We start from the raw sequence: 14,767 nt of genomic DNA, 5'->3' as shown, positions 1-14,767 counted from the left end.
TGCTGGGCTAGATGGGCTTTTGGCCTGATCCTGCAGCCTGTTCTCATGTTCCTGCGTTCTTAGCAAGAGTAAGACAGACTAGTTTTTCCTTGCTTTTTGGCAGCTGTAAATATATGCCTTGTCTTGTTTGTAGGTAAACAGGGAGAAAATATAGGGGGTTTTTGTGTGTTGATGATTTATATCTGTTTATTTGTTTTAAGGTAATTATAAAGTATTTAAAAAACATTTATGTGGGATGAAACATAACCCGAGAGGTTGGCATGCCTCTCAAAGGTCATGTACCACTGAAAGATGAATGCCTATATTCACGCAAACCCGCAGGTGGCCTTAACATTCTGCTCTTATGCATGCTTACTTGGGAGCAGGTCCCACTGAGTTTAGCAGACCTTAACCCTAAGAACATATTGTTACAAACGCTCCAACTGATGAGCAGTAGGAATTCACAGGAGTCCCAGCCTTGGGTTGGGTTTTGTTGGAAAGGAGGTCACTGGAGCCTTATGACACTCTAATAGACCTTGTCCCAACATTAGGTTTTTAGGTGGAGCAACAATACCACAGCCTTGGATTCTCACAGACAGCAAATGAGGCCTTTGTGTGACACCTGCCTAGCCCCCTCATCTAAGCATCACCTGCTATGATAATGAAACTTTGGACCAAGTTTACATAACAAAGCCAATCTTTAACAGACCTAGATAGTGCCATTAATTTAACAAAGAAAGCAGTTTGACCATATCCCTCAACTGTCCTGACAAAACTGGGATGTCCCTTTTTTTAGCAAGAGCCCAGCGCCCACTTTGGGCACAGCCATCTCATGCCACTATCTCACCCTGAAAAAAGCACCTTTTCAGGGTCGCAATCTCATGCAGTGCCCAAAAATGGATGATTTGGGGCATTGTGCTCTTGTGCGTGGTCTCCTGAGACCATGATCTTACGCAGGTCACATGACTTGTGTGGGAGTGCAGCCCTAGAAGACACGCATCCCGGTTTTTCACCTGAAGGGCATGGTTTGACTATTTGATCAGTTTTTGGAGAAATTCTGTCTTAAAATCACAAGCTTGAAGAAGCCCCCCAAAATCCATTTAGTCTAACCCCAAACTTATTGCACTATGCATGGCATTATAGACTTAATCTGCATTGATTTCAATGGGATGTAAGCATCCTAAGCTATGCATAAAAATGCGTAGTAGTATTTTTGGTTGCAATTTATTGCTTTCTTAACCTTCCTGGAAATAACCTCAACTCAAACCTTCACTGGTTGGGAAAGAGCCAAACCAACCTCATGCAGGTTGAGCCAAACCCCATCCCATTCAAGTAAAAAGTGGGAAGCATACATTCCTGTCTCTCATGAGGATGGCACAACCTATGATGACCCAAAAAAACTGAGCAAGGTTCAACCAGTCATCTGTTGTGACTTGCATGACAACCCTTCTGCTGTCACACTCTAAGGCAAATAGCAGAAACAGGAGCGTTATTGAGCCTGTGGTGGGCAGCCGTTCACAGAGATGGCGGGCTGCATTTGGCTTAGCGTGTGTGCTTTGTGAGGAAGGGTGGTACCAGAATAGTGCTTCTGTTATAGGCATGTAACATTTTTTTATATAAATAAGTTGCCTAAAGCTGAAGGGAAAAGAAGGAACTTGTGGTGGACCTCAGGAGACAGAAGAGCAATGTCCAGCCACTTTTGATTGATGGGGTCTGTGTGGAGAGGGTAACAACGTTCAGATTTTTGGGCATTGAATTACAAGAGGATCTGTCCTGGAGTGTCAACACAAGGGGGCTTGTGAAGAAGGCGCAGCAGAGACTGTATTTTTTGAGAATACTAAGGAAAAACCATCTCCCGCAGAAACTGCTGCTTGCCTTCTATCACTGTGCCATTGAGAGCGTGCTCACTTATGGCTTATGTGTGTGGTACGGAAGCTGTAGTACCCAGGACAGGATGGGGTTGTGCAGGGTTGTTAAGGCAGCAGAGAGCATTGTTGGCTGCCCACTCTCCACCTTAGAGCAGATTTATGCCACAAGGTGCCATAGGAAGGCACTGGACATAGTAAAAGATCCATCGCATCCTGGTCACTGTCTCTTCGAGCTCTTGCCGTCGGGACGGAGATACAGGACTATGAAGACAAGAACGAGCCGTCTCAAGAACAGCTTCTTCTCCAGAGCAATCTCGGCCCTGAATGGGAAGCCCAGACTTTGAAAGTCATCTAATCTCCCTTGCTGTATTATATTGTATTGTTTAATTAGTGTTTTTATGGAGCAGTCAAGTAATTTTGTTGTCCCCGAAGGGGGCAATGACAATAAAGATATTATTATTATTATTATTATTATTATTATTATTATTATTATTAAAAGAAATTTCAACCAAGATGACGGTTGTAAATCTTTTTACCTAGGGCAGTGTGGATATCACTAGCAGCTGCCATCGTGTGCTGGCTTGTCTTTGACACTGCCAGACAAGGAACCAACCAACTCATTTCCTTTGGCGGCCTTATAATGTATGTCTTCTTGATGCTGATCTTTTCCAAGTACCCAACGAAGGTGAGTCCTACATGTGCTTTGTCTGTGGCTTATTGTACTAACACTATAGACTTGGACCCCTGGTGAATGAGCTTACTTGCAGCAAGATTCCTAAATAATTATGTATCTGTTGCCAACAAATACCCAGTTTGGGAGTCAAAGGCTTGATGTGAGTACTTTTGATACAATTTATTAAAAAACACTCTAAAGGTAAAGGGTAAAGGTACCCCTGCCCGTACGGGCCAGTCTTGACAGACTCTAGGGTTGTGCGCCCATCTCACTCAAGAGGCCGGGGCCAGCGCTGTCCGGAGACACTTCCGGGTCACGTGGCCAGCGTGACATCGCTGCTCTGGCGAGCCAGAGCCGCACACGGAAACGCCGTTTACCTTCCCGGTAGTAAGCGGCCCCTATTTATCTACTTGCACCCGAGGGTGCTTTCGAACTGCTAGGTTGGCAGGCGCTGGGACCGAACGACGGGAGCGCACCCCGCCGCGGGGATTCGAACCGCCGACCTTTCAATCGGCAAGCCCTAGGCGCTGAGGCTTTTACCCACAGCGCCACCCGCGTCCCGCCAAAAAAAAAAAAACACTCTAGGCAGATGCTTTTATCTCCTATGGTCACAACTGGGCCAGGTCACTCAGAAGGAAAAGATTGGGTTGCACCAGAATCTTGAAGATGCAGCCTAAGTTTAAGAGGGCTGAAAATACCCTAAACCTAGTCAGGGCTCCAGAAACGTATAGAAACAGACCACAGAATATGCGGAGTTAGCCTAGCTTTCTGAAAGAATTAGAGATAAACCTAGGCAAAAGTTCATTTTAGAATGGGATTGTTTCAAGAGATACTTTTAAAATAGTTGCTGCAATCTGAATACGGTAATAGCTTTTGAGTAAACTCTGTAAATAATATATATTAAGGAAAAAGATAAGGTAAAGGTAAAGGAACCCCTGACCATTAGGTCCAGTCGTGACCGACTCTGGGGTTGCGGCGCTCATCTCGCTTTATTAGCCGAGGGAGCCGGTGTACAGCTTCCGGGTCATGTGGCCAGCAAGACTAAGCTGCTTCTGGCGAAACAGAGCAGCGCACAGAAATGCCGTTTACCTTCCCGCCGGAGCAGTACCTATTTATCTACTTGCACTTTGACGTGCTTTTGAACTGATAGGTTGGCAGGAGCTAGGACCGAGCAACGGGAGCTCACCCCGTCGCGGGGATTCGAACTGCCGACCTTCTGATCGGCAAGTCCTAGGCTCTGTGGTTTAACCCACAGCGCTACCCGCGTCCCTAAGGAAAAAGATATGAAACACTAAATAGTGTGTTACGAAACAACTAAACAAAATCATGCAATATTAAAAGAAAGAAATATGGAAGGGACTGGAAGTCAGATGTTCGTGAAGAAAATGTATTGCTGAAAAGGTATATACTTTTTGTGATGACTGATGTTTTTTGATGGATTGGTAATGATGATTATGAGTTTATGTTGTACAAATATAATTACGAACAATAAAGCATAAAATAAATAAATAAATAGAAACAAGCCACAATGAAGAACACAGAGGAAGGTTCATCAGCATACCCAGAAATGCCCAACTGCATCTTTAATAGAATCCAGTGTCCCCTTCACCTTGTTTTATGAATATCCCAGCTTTTGAGAGTTCTGGTTTGGGGGGGGGCGGAATACATCATCTGCTACAATCATCTCTGCTATGATGACAATAGAAGATTGTTCTTTGATCACCAAAGAAGATCAGCTAACTCTGATTTTCTTGCCAAGAACCAAGGCTTTCACCGGAATCATAACCTTAATCCACTGCCCTAGTTCACCACAAGTCACTGAGCTGTTTCCTAAGATTTTTAAGTCTCTTTGTATATGAGGAAATAAGCAACATAGAAGAGGAACTGCATACCGATACAAATTCTGATAGTTAAACCACTTTTCTGGAAAAATTAATGTCTTAATTGTAACCCATAATCCTCCACATAGCATTCCTAAAAACACCAAGGGATAATAAGCCAGTCATCTTGTGTTTTCCCATGAGTCTTATTGCCCCTAATGGGCCAGTTCTGTTACAATGAAATCCAAACCTGACCCCATTAGCTTTAAAATAGTCGAGATTTACAATCTGGGAGAAAACCGCAAAGCAGAGGATAGAACTGTTCATAGTGGGATACTTCATATTCTAAAATAAGTATGTTCTGGAAGATTAGATTGTAAAATTCTTCCAAGTGGTCAAGTATCAGAACCACAAAACACGAATACACACATGTGCCTTTAACAGGTTTTTTCCCTTATACAAGAAATTTTAAGCCGTAATATATAAGATATATATGGTATGGTGTTAGGAGTTCAATAAGTGCATTCTACTGCCCTCCCTTAATTTTCCTTTTTCAATTGTCAGTCAGCATTGCTACTGAGCATGCTCAATCCTCAAATAACTGTTTTAGGAAGGTGTTTTCTTCTGGTCTCCTTAGTTTTAAAATTATGGGTTTTCCCTGTATCTGTAGATTTTGCTTTCATATTTGTTAGTGGCCCTGTTTGGACTGTAACCTTGTTCATGCTCAACACCTGAGATTGCTATTAAATTGTTCAAATTTGCATTCTAAATCGAGCGCCTGTCATTCTTTTTGCTTTCTTTGTTTTGATGCATGGCTAGGTTGTATGGAGACCAGTAATTTGGGGGATAGGATTACAGTTTATTCTTGGACTAATAACTTTGAGGACAAAAGTAGGATTCGATGCATTCAACTGGCTTGGTGGTCAAGTGCAGGTAAGCCATTTTTTCTACCTATATGCATCAGCAAGAAGAGCTGCGTGGGTGAATCATAGAATCATAGAATCATAGAGTTGGAAGAGACCACAAGGGCCATCGAGTCCAACCCCCTGCCAAGCAGGAAACACCATCAGAGCACTCCTGACTTATGGTTGTCAAGCCTCTGCTTAAAGACCTCCAAAGAAGAAGACTCCACCACACTCCTTGGCAGCAAATTCCACTGTCGAACAGCTCTTACTGTCAGGAAGTTCTTCCTAATATTTAGGTGGAATCTTCTTTCTTGTAGTTTGGATCCATTGCTCCGTATCCGCTTCTCTGGAGCAGCAGAAAACAACCTTTCTCCCTCCTCTATGTGACATCCTTTTCTATATTTGAACATGGCTATCATATCACCCCTTAACCTCCTCTTCTCCAGGCTAAACATGCCCAGCTCCCTTAGCCGTTCCTCATAAGGCATCGTTTCCAGGCCTTTGACCATTTTGGTTGCCCTCCTCTGGACACGTTCCAGTTTGTCAGTGTCCTTCTTGAACTGTGGTGCCCAGAACTGGACACAGTACTCCAGGTGGTGTCTGACCAGAGCAGAATACAGTGGCACTATTACTTCCCTTGATCTAGATGCTATACTCCTATTGATGCAGCCGAGAATTGCATTGGCTTTTTTAGCTGTCGCATCACACTGTTGGCTCATGTCAAGTTTGTGGTTAACCAAGACTCCTAGATCCTTTTCACATGTACTGCTCTCAAGCCAGGTGTCACCCATCTTGTATTTGTGCCTCTCATATTTTTTTTTGCCCAAGTGCAATACTTTACATTTCTCCCTGTTAAAATTCATCTTGTTTGTTTTGGCCCAGTTCTCTAATCTGTCAAGGTCGTTTTGAAGTGTGATCCTGTCCTCTGGGGTGTTAGCCACCCCTCCCAGTTTGGTGTCATCTGCAAATTTGATCAGGATGCCCTTGAGTCCATCATCCAAGTCATTGATAAAGATGTTGAATAAGACCGGGCCCAAGACAGAACCCTGTGGCACCCCACTAGTCACTCTTCTCCAGGATGAAGAGGAACCGTTGATGAGCACCCTTTGGGTTCGGTCAGCAAGCCAGTTACAAATCCACTGAGTGGTAGCATAGTCAAGACCACATTTTACCAGCTTCTTTACAAGAATATCATGGGGCACCTTGTCAAATGCCTTGCTGAAATCAAGGTAGGCTGCGGGAGGGGAAAGAGAGCCCATGTGAGTGGCTCCATGAGGAGCTATTCCAAAGTAGGTTTATCTGCCATGTCCTGGAGGCTGAAGCATATTCTCCAACATGCTGCAGAGGAAAATCAGGATGTGCATCTTTTGGGGCTATGCAAGTCACATGACTCACATAAGAACACCCCCAACCCCCAAACACACGTCTTTTGGGGCTGTGACTTTTGGGTGATAGAGTGACTGCTGCTGGTCACGTTAAAGGGGGGCAGAGAAAGAGAGGGACCTAGATCTAAGAGATCCATTCCATGGTGGACAAGAAGGTGGGTGGTGGTGGTGGGGAAGAGATAATCTTGTTAGGATATTGATGTTCCGTTCCACCTTAAAAGGAACAGGCAAGACTGTTGTGTGTCACATGCCTGTTTACAGTCCAGCACAGCCTGCTGGGAACTTCCGTTGTGGATAGCTTTTGATTTTGTGCTTCCTGCTCTTGGACACGAGAGTGCTTCCTGCTTGTATATGCCTCTGTCCACCACTTCCATTATGAAGAGTTATTCACACTGCTGATTACAGCGTGCTCAAGTTTCTGAAGGTTTCTGAAGTTATGAGTCACTGATTGATGCTGTTCCAAGGGAGACCGGAGTTCGCCCGGCTGCCAGCCAGTGGGCTGGAGCCAGCTGGGGGCCTGCGAGTTGCCCCTGTTCCCTGGACGCATCCCAACAACACTCATTAGCTCAGTGGGGCAACCCCAACGTCAGCGAAGGTTGACTGAGGGAACCCAGAAGTAAGCTTAGAACAAGCAGCGGCACTGCGGTGGGAGCTCACCACCTGATGTCACACTGCCGCTCCAGGAGCCAGGTGACATGTGCAAGCCCAAAAAAGGTGTGTCTTTTGGGGGCATACTCTCACGGGAGCCAAATCTGGGATCCAATCTGAAGCCAGGATGTCTTCTATAATTCCAAGATGTCCTGCTTAAAGTGGGACAGTGGAGGGGTTTTCTGAAGGGAAGAAGCAAAGTACCGTATTTTTCGCCCTATAGGACGCACCGTCCCATAAGGCGCACCTAGTTTTTTGGGGGGGAAATAAAGGGGGGGAATTATTCCCCCCCCCCAGGTGCGGGGCTGGGGCGGGGGAAGCCCGAGCTTCCCCCGACCCCAGCCCCCAAACAGGCAGCTCTCTGCAAACCGTGGGAGCCCAGCGCTGGCTCCCGCTGCTTGCTGAGAGGTCCGCGAAGCCTGCATTCGCCCCATAGGACGCACACACATTTCCCCTTCATTTTTGGAGGGGGAAAAGTGTGTCCTATAGGGCAAAAAATACGGTAGATCACTCATAGAGTGGTTACTTTTGATACGGCCTGATCTATGTGTGTGACTCCCAGCCAAGATGAGACTGTCCCCTTTTCCACCAGGGCTCTTGCATCTTCCTATCATGGAGGATAATATTGTCAGTTTCTTGCCATGATGGCTGCTGCTCTGCCTCCACAGTCAGAGGCAGCAATGCTTATGAATACCAGCTGCTGGAAACGGCAGGAGGACAGAGCACACTTGCGCTTGAGTCCTGCTTCAGTGGCATCTGGGTGGCCACTGTGAGAACAGGATGTGGGGCTCAATGAGTCGTTGCCAAAGCAGGTTCCATTTTAGAAAAGGCCTTCTGTGTGGGAAATGTAGGGATGCCTCTGCTAAGATAGTACTTGTCAGGTTTAACCAGTTAAAATTGAAGCATTAGTGCAAAGGTCTACACTGTGGGGATCTGCATTACGACCGAGCTGATAAAGCTTATTTTCCTCTGGCCGAGCCTTTGGAATCGCCTCCCGACGTGATTAACGACCTGAGCCTTTTATGAGGCCTCAGGCACATTCCCACCCAGCAGAGAATCAAAGCAGCACGCAGAAGTGATGAGATTTATGGCTACATAGCTAAAGAGTTTATTTCTAAGCTACGCAGACAAAAAACACATCCTGTCTCTATGAAAGCAAAGAGCAACTGAACAACAAAGGAACAAAGGAACAGGAAACCACTAACGTCACATCCATCTCCCATGAGACTTCCAACAACCTGGAAGGTCTCTGGAATGTAAACAGAGACCTGTGACTCCAAGCAGCTGCACAGTGGCAAAACAGAAACTAACATACACTAGGAGTGAGGAACCTTTGGCCCTCCAATTGCAGTTGTACCTCAGGTTAAGAACTTAATTCGTTCCGGAGGTCCGTTCTTAACCTGAAACTGTTCTTAACCTGAGGTACCACTTTAGCTAATGGGGCCTCCTGCTGCCGCCGCGTGATTTCTGTTCTCATCCTGAAGCAAAATTCTTTTTATAAAGATTACCCGCTGTGGGATCCCACAGCTAATTCTCCCCTGGTCTCCTCGCTAGCCCAAATAGGACTAATTTAGCCAGCTAGCCCTGGTGATCGTCTAATGCTTATTGGATGGATTTTCCCCCTAAATTGATTTTTGATTTTATTGTTATTCATGATTTATACCGTATTTTATGCTGTTTTTTTGTAGCATCAATTAAGTGTTTTAAATTTGTTGTTAGCCGCCCTGAGCCTGGGTATAAATAAAAAAAAAGTATTATTATTATTAACCCGAAGTACTATTTCTGGGTTAGCGGAGTCTGTAACCTGAAGCGTCTGTAACCCGAGGTACCATTGTATGTTGGACTACAACTCCCATCATCTGAGTTTGGCAGAAATTTTAAAAATTCATCTAGAGAAGTATTGTAAAATTAATGACTGTTAGGGAAATCTTGGAATGAAACTATTAGGCTTTGGTAGAAATGTTATAAGGAGTTATGTATAAATAAGTTCTAGGGTTTTTTCTTTTTATGGTAAGATAAGGCCAAAATAAATTAAGACAATTAAAGGACAGAATATAGTGAAAGATGGAAAGGATTTGCTGAGATAATTAATAATTAGAATACAAAAGAGGGAGGTGTGAGGAGGTCGAGGAAATAAGTTAATGAAGATAAGGATATGGAAATATTGGATTTGTTTTTAAATTTATTCTTTTGTTCTTGTTTTTGATTTTGGTGTATTGTATGTTCGGTATTTTTTTTATTCTCTTTTTATTGATTTGTATTGTTAATTCTGTTTTTTCGCTTTTCTTGTTTTTCTTTCTTCTCTTTTTCTTGTAACTTTAAATCTCCAATAAATATTATTTTTTTAAAAAAATACAACTCCCATCATCTGCAACCACTGACCTTGCTGCCCAGCCCGCATGACCAATGACTGGGGATGATGGGAGCTTGAGTCCAACAGTGTCTTGAGGCCCCCAGATTCCCTGGTCTGGATTCACACCTGTAACTATTTGGATAAATTAAACATACAGAAATATTTTCTCTCGTGCCAGGAAAAAAGTCAGGTGAAGAAGTAAGTGCAGAACAGATTGTTTTTAGGAAACAAGGAAATGTACTGGACACGAACCTGTGTAAATAGATACAGTACCTGAAGGAGTTGTTTATGGTGAATGATGTTCATTTATTTCAAACTCCTAGACCTATAACAATGCAGCTCTACCGCTTTTGAACATTTTCCATTTGCTGTCCAGAACAAGTACATTCTGTTACATTTCTAAAAGCAGTAAGCTAACCACACTGACATTTCACTGGCGGCCTCACAATGCTTCCATTAGTTTAAAACCATCAGTCCTCTACCTTTTATACTAGCAGCTGCTTTTGTGGGAAGGGAATGGAAAGCATTGCAAACACACCTGAACTTACAGCAACACTCTGGAAGATCCAGGTCCAAACACTGAGGCTGCACAATGACCATACATTTAAAGCACCGTTGTTTGGATCAGGAAAAGCTCAGGCCAACGTAACACAAAATAGGAATGACGATGGCCACTGTTGGGATACTGCCAGGGAGACAAAGTCCATCATGACTCCACGTCGTCTCCGGACGTCCATCGATCTCCCGTAGACACGCAGTATCAGCAATTAGCGACACGAGCTCCAGAAATAGCTTGCCACATTCCAGAGCCGTGCACGCTCTATCAGCAGATAAAGCACACAGCGAAAGATGCAGTCAGGAGAGCATTATTTACAAGTTTATTTCTGCGTTGATCAGAAAAAAGGAAAACATGACTGCCTGCTTCAGAGTTCTGGCAGAGAGAGAGAGAAACGAAAGCAAAGACACAACAGAAACATCCTGTGAAACAGGAAAATACGCAGGCTGTGACACAAACATCCTGCTCCCTTTTAAGGTGGAACGGAAATATCCTAACAGCCACTTCTGTTTGTATTCTGATGTGATGGAAATGCTGTATAAGAGACTTGAGCATCATTTCCAACTGGCTGTGCATGTGCAGGGATGCAGAGCAGCAGCAGGATTAGGATTCTGCCTGCAGGTTTAGAAAGCTCCATTGAGCTCAATAGGATTTACTCCCAGGTAAGGTCCCATCCATGTTTGTCCTGTGATTTAAAGTCATGAGCCCAAGAGGCGTTTTTTTGTTCGTTTTGTCCTGCTACTTTCCCCAGGAAAACTCACTGTTTACTGCTAAATCGAAACAAATGCCAATCTGGCTTTCTGTGGATCAATATTTGTTCTGATTAAGCAGTAAATAGTGGGTTTTCCAGAGAAATGGGTGGGAGAAAACAACAACCCACCTCTCAGACTTGTGAGTGGAAATCACGAGACAAATGCAAGTATGGATAGGCGCACAGTAAATGTAGGATTGCATCCTTAGCCAGTCATCAGTTCACCCACATGTATAATCTCTGGCAACATCTCTGGCTCCACTAGGTAGTCTCACCGTTCTCAACAGATCCACCTACTGAGGAAGGCCAGATGGGACATGGGATGGGCGGGGGCAATTCGATTCAGTTCACATATCAGGTCAAACTTACCAAATTCACATTTTCCAAAACAATATATGAATTGAAACACACCTTCACAATTCTTCAAAATACACACTTATCCATTTTTTGCAATGCATTCCTCCCCCCAAGTGATGTGTACACTAATGCATATACTATGGCAAAGTGTGAAAGTAACATGCAAAACTGCACAATATCAGGGGAATGCAGCTAGACTGGTGACCGGGCATGGCCACTAGGACCATATAACACCGATCCTAAACAATCTTCACTGGCTCCCAGTACGTTTCCAAGCACAATTCAAATTGTTGGTGCTGACCTTTAAACCCCTAAATGGCCTCGGTCCTGTATACCTGAAGGAGCATCTCCACCCCTATCGTTCAGCCCGGTCATTAAGGTCCAGCTCTGAGGGCCTTCTGGTGGTTCCCTCAGTGCGAGAAGTGAGGTTATAGGGAACCAGGCAGAGGGCCTTTTCAGTAGTGGTGCCCGCCCTGTGGAACGCCCTCCCATCACATGTCAAGGAGATAAAGAACTACACAATTTTAGGAGACATCTGAAGGCAGCCCTGTATTGGGAAGTTTTTAATGTTTGACATTTTAATATATTTTTATATGTTCTGCAAGCTGCCCAGATGGGTGTGGTGGTATTATTATTATTATTATTACTATTGTTATTATTATTATACCAGTTTGCAAAAAATGTATATAGTAGGGGAAATTACATATAACATGTATAGTGGAAGAATTTTGCACTAAAATGCTGACAAATTTTCACACTTAGGTGTGTCAATCATCTGCAGCACATTGTTGTCTAGGAAAGATTTCTTGCCAGTGTTTTGCTTTGTTTTTAACAGTTTTTCTTCTTTTTCTTTTAAGACTTTCTTGGAATACACAGATGCTGGCTCTAAGTTTGTCTTTGGTGATAAATACACTGATCACTTCTTTGCCTTCAAGGTAAATAGTTATTCCTTATGTTTCTGGTATAGTGGCAACCGCACAAAGGCATGTAAATTTGGAAAATGTACAAGTAGTATCTGCAACAAAATGCTGCAGTGTGTTTCTCATTTTAGTACTGTATTGATGTTCAGGGCTTAGCCAGTCATTCCCTTCAAGCAAGCCCTCTGCTGGGGAATGGAATGGTGGCAATTCTATTCTGCTGAAACTGTGTGATACATTGATTGGAATGTTGGGTCTGGCGGAAAGAGGTCCCCACAAGATATATTTCTGTACTTAATCTAATTAATGACACACATGAATGCATGGATGAGATTCCCACTCTCTCTTCCTACTAACTGGTGAAACCACAGCCATGGGAATGGGATTTGGCACTGGTGCTTTAGTTGAGATCCCTGCATTGCATGGAGTTGGACTAAAAAACACCCGGGGTCTGTCCCAACTATACAATTATATGATTATCCTTGCTGAGAGGAGCAAACTTTGTTAATGATCTGCAACAGCACAGCCTCCAGCATAAATCTAGACTTTTTGCTTATATAACCCTTATATAACCCTATCACACATTCGTTTGATTTCCTTAATTAATGGTACAATTTTCTTAACGATAAGTTTCAAAAGAGGAATCTGAAACTATTGGGTGATTCTCAAGAGGCTGCTTTAAAAAGAAAAAGAAAAAAAGGTAATCTTCACCCTAAGTGTGCCCTCTAATTCACAAAAGGAATCAATAAAATCTCTCTCCAAGCTCCCCTCTCCTGTCTTAGACTCAGGAATGAGCCCAGCAATCCTTGACCTCTTTGGAAGGGGATGTTGCCCAGCAACCAATCTTTTTCCATTTCTTTGGTACTTGAGCAGATGAAAACAAGCAACAAGGTCTTATTCTCTCTTCCATTTCTCTCTCAGCTCTTTCTCCATTGGATTGAGGAGATAGGTCAGGCCGGAGAATTGGCCTTCTGGAAGACACTTATGTCCCCCTCATCTGTATTGTTTACAACCCTTCTGGAACTTTTCTCAAGAATTCTTCATTTTGAGAATGAAGTGTTCCCAGTCCCCCACTCATCCCCCAGCCCCCGTTCATTATTTCTGTTTGTGATTACTCTCTCTTTTCATCGGCTGGCAAATGTATTGAAATCTGCTGCTTTCGAGAGGTGCCCCTTTAAATGCCGTTCATTCCCCCAGTTTACCACCTGGGATTTCGTTTAGGATTCTTTCCAAAGGGGTGGATTCCTGTTTGTCTGTTGTTGTTTTTCCAAATGCATGTTCCATATGTGATTTAAGGGGGATGGAGAAGGGCCTGCCTGCTTACTCGCTGTTTTGATGGCCACAAACACGTTTCTCCACCTTATTTTCAACCAAGTTGCTTTTGACTCTGTCCCAGTAATATGCATGGAATGTATCAGACAGATTTTTATTTTCAAAGCACTCGGTGTTCGTGCGCACCCTTGCGCAGCCCAGGAATACATTGCTTTGGCGCACTAATCAAAGGCATTCTTGAGGAGAGCAGCTGGCCCTGAATGACAAAGGAACTAAGCATTGTTTATGTGGCTTATTAAAAGGCAAAAATATTAGATGGAGAGGTTCTGCTCAAGCGTCCTTGATGTGATTATTGTCAGCGAGACAAAATGGGCCAAGACCTGATAATACCAGCTTGCATATACATCTAGCAAATTTGTGCCAGGGTGTAGGGATCAGATGGGATTACCATGAGGAATTATAAAATATACAGTGGTGCCTTGCAAGGCGAAATTAATTCGTTCTGCGAGTTTTTTCGTTCTACGAGTTTTTTCGTCTTGCGAAGCACCAATGTGTATTGACGGTTTCCCATAGGAATGCATTGGCGGTTTTAAAAAAAAAGGCGCAAGACATTTCGACTTGTGAAGCAAGCCCATAGGGAAATCCGTCTTGCAAAGCAACTTGGAAAACGGAAAACTCTTTCATCTTGCGAGTTTTTCGTCTTCCGAGGCATTCGTCTTGCGGGGCACCACTGTACATCAAGCCATCGTGTCCACGATGAAGACATTGTGTTGACTGGGTTTGATATATTGATGATAGTTTCTGATTAAATCCCATAAGATTCTACATTCGTGTCCTTTTCATGCCCTTTTCCCATTTCTTTCTCTTGTCACGTACACAGCCCAGTTCAGCCCAGTTGCTTCGCCAGGCAGGCATCTTGGGTCATAAAGATAGTGAACAAGCTTCTTTGAAGCAGTTTCTTATATATTAATCTTAGGATGTTAATCTTAGGGCCAGGAAACAGATCTCACATTAAGGGGATAATGGTCACTGTCCTCCTGGCCATCCTTCTTATTATAGGTATATTGCTTGTTTATTACCTCCGGGGTTGCCAGATGCTCTTCTTTGTAGTTCTGTTCTTTGTTTACCCCAGAAATATTTGTGCTTAGTTAGTTTTAGTAGTTTAACTTGTCCCCACGTGGGTTTGTGGAAATGCTCAGAAGAAATCTGATTGGTTCTTACGAACACTCTGTAAAAAGTTCTTTTGTGAATAAAACGACCTGGGCCGGGGGCTGCGGAGACCT

At 43.7% G+C, this 14,767-nt stretch overlaps 1 protein-coding gene across 2 annotated transcripts in view; it reads left to right on the top strand.

The window, feature by feature from the left end:
• The window catches only part of SLC28A3 (solute carrier family 28 member 3), a 53,071-nt gene that overhangs the window by 24,297 nt on the left and 14,007 nt on the right, over window positions 1-14,767 (top strand). Inside the window, exons 6-8 of one of the 2 annotated variants that reach the window (XM_083403442.1) lie at window positions 2,388-2,532; window positions 5,160-5,273; window positions 12,153-12,230. In XM_083403442.1, coding sequence (XP_083259568.1) covers window positions 2,388-2,532; window positions 5,160-5,273; window positions 12,153-12,230 — 337 coding nt within the window. The remainder of the gene's footprint in view (window positions 1-2,387; window positions 2,533-5,159; window positions 5,274-12,152; window positions 12,231-14,767) is intronic. The other variant, XM_083403443.1, reaches the window with a different exon arrangement.

Source organism: Podarcis tiliguerta, assembly GCF_965153285.1.
Source record: "Podarcis tiliguerta genome assembly, chromosome: 11".
Lineage (NCBI taxonomy): Eukaryota > Metazoa > Chordata > Lepidosauria > Squamata > Lacertidae > Podarcis > Podarcis tiliguerta.
This window is presented reverse-complemented; position numbering and strand designations above follow the sequence as displayed.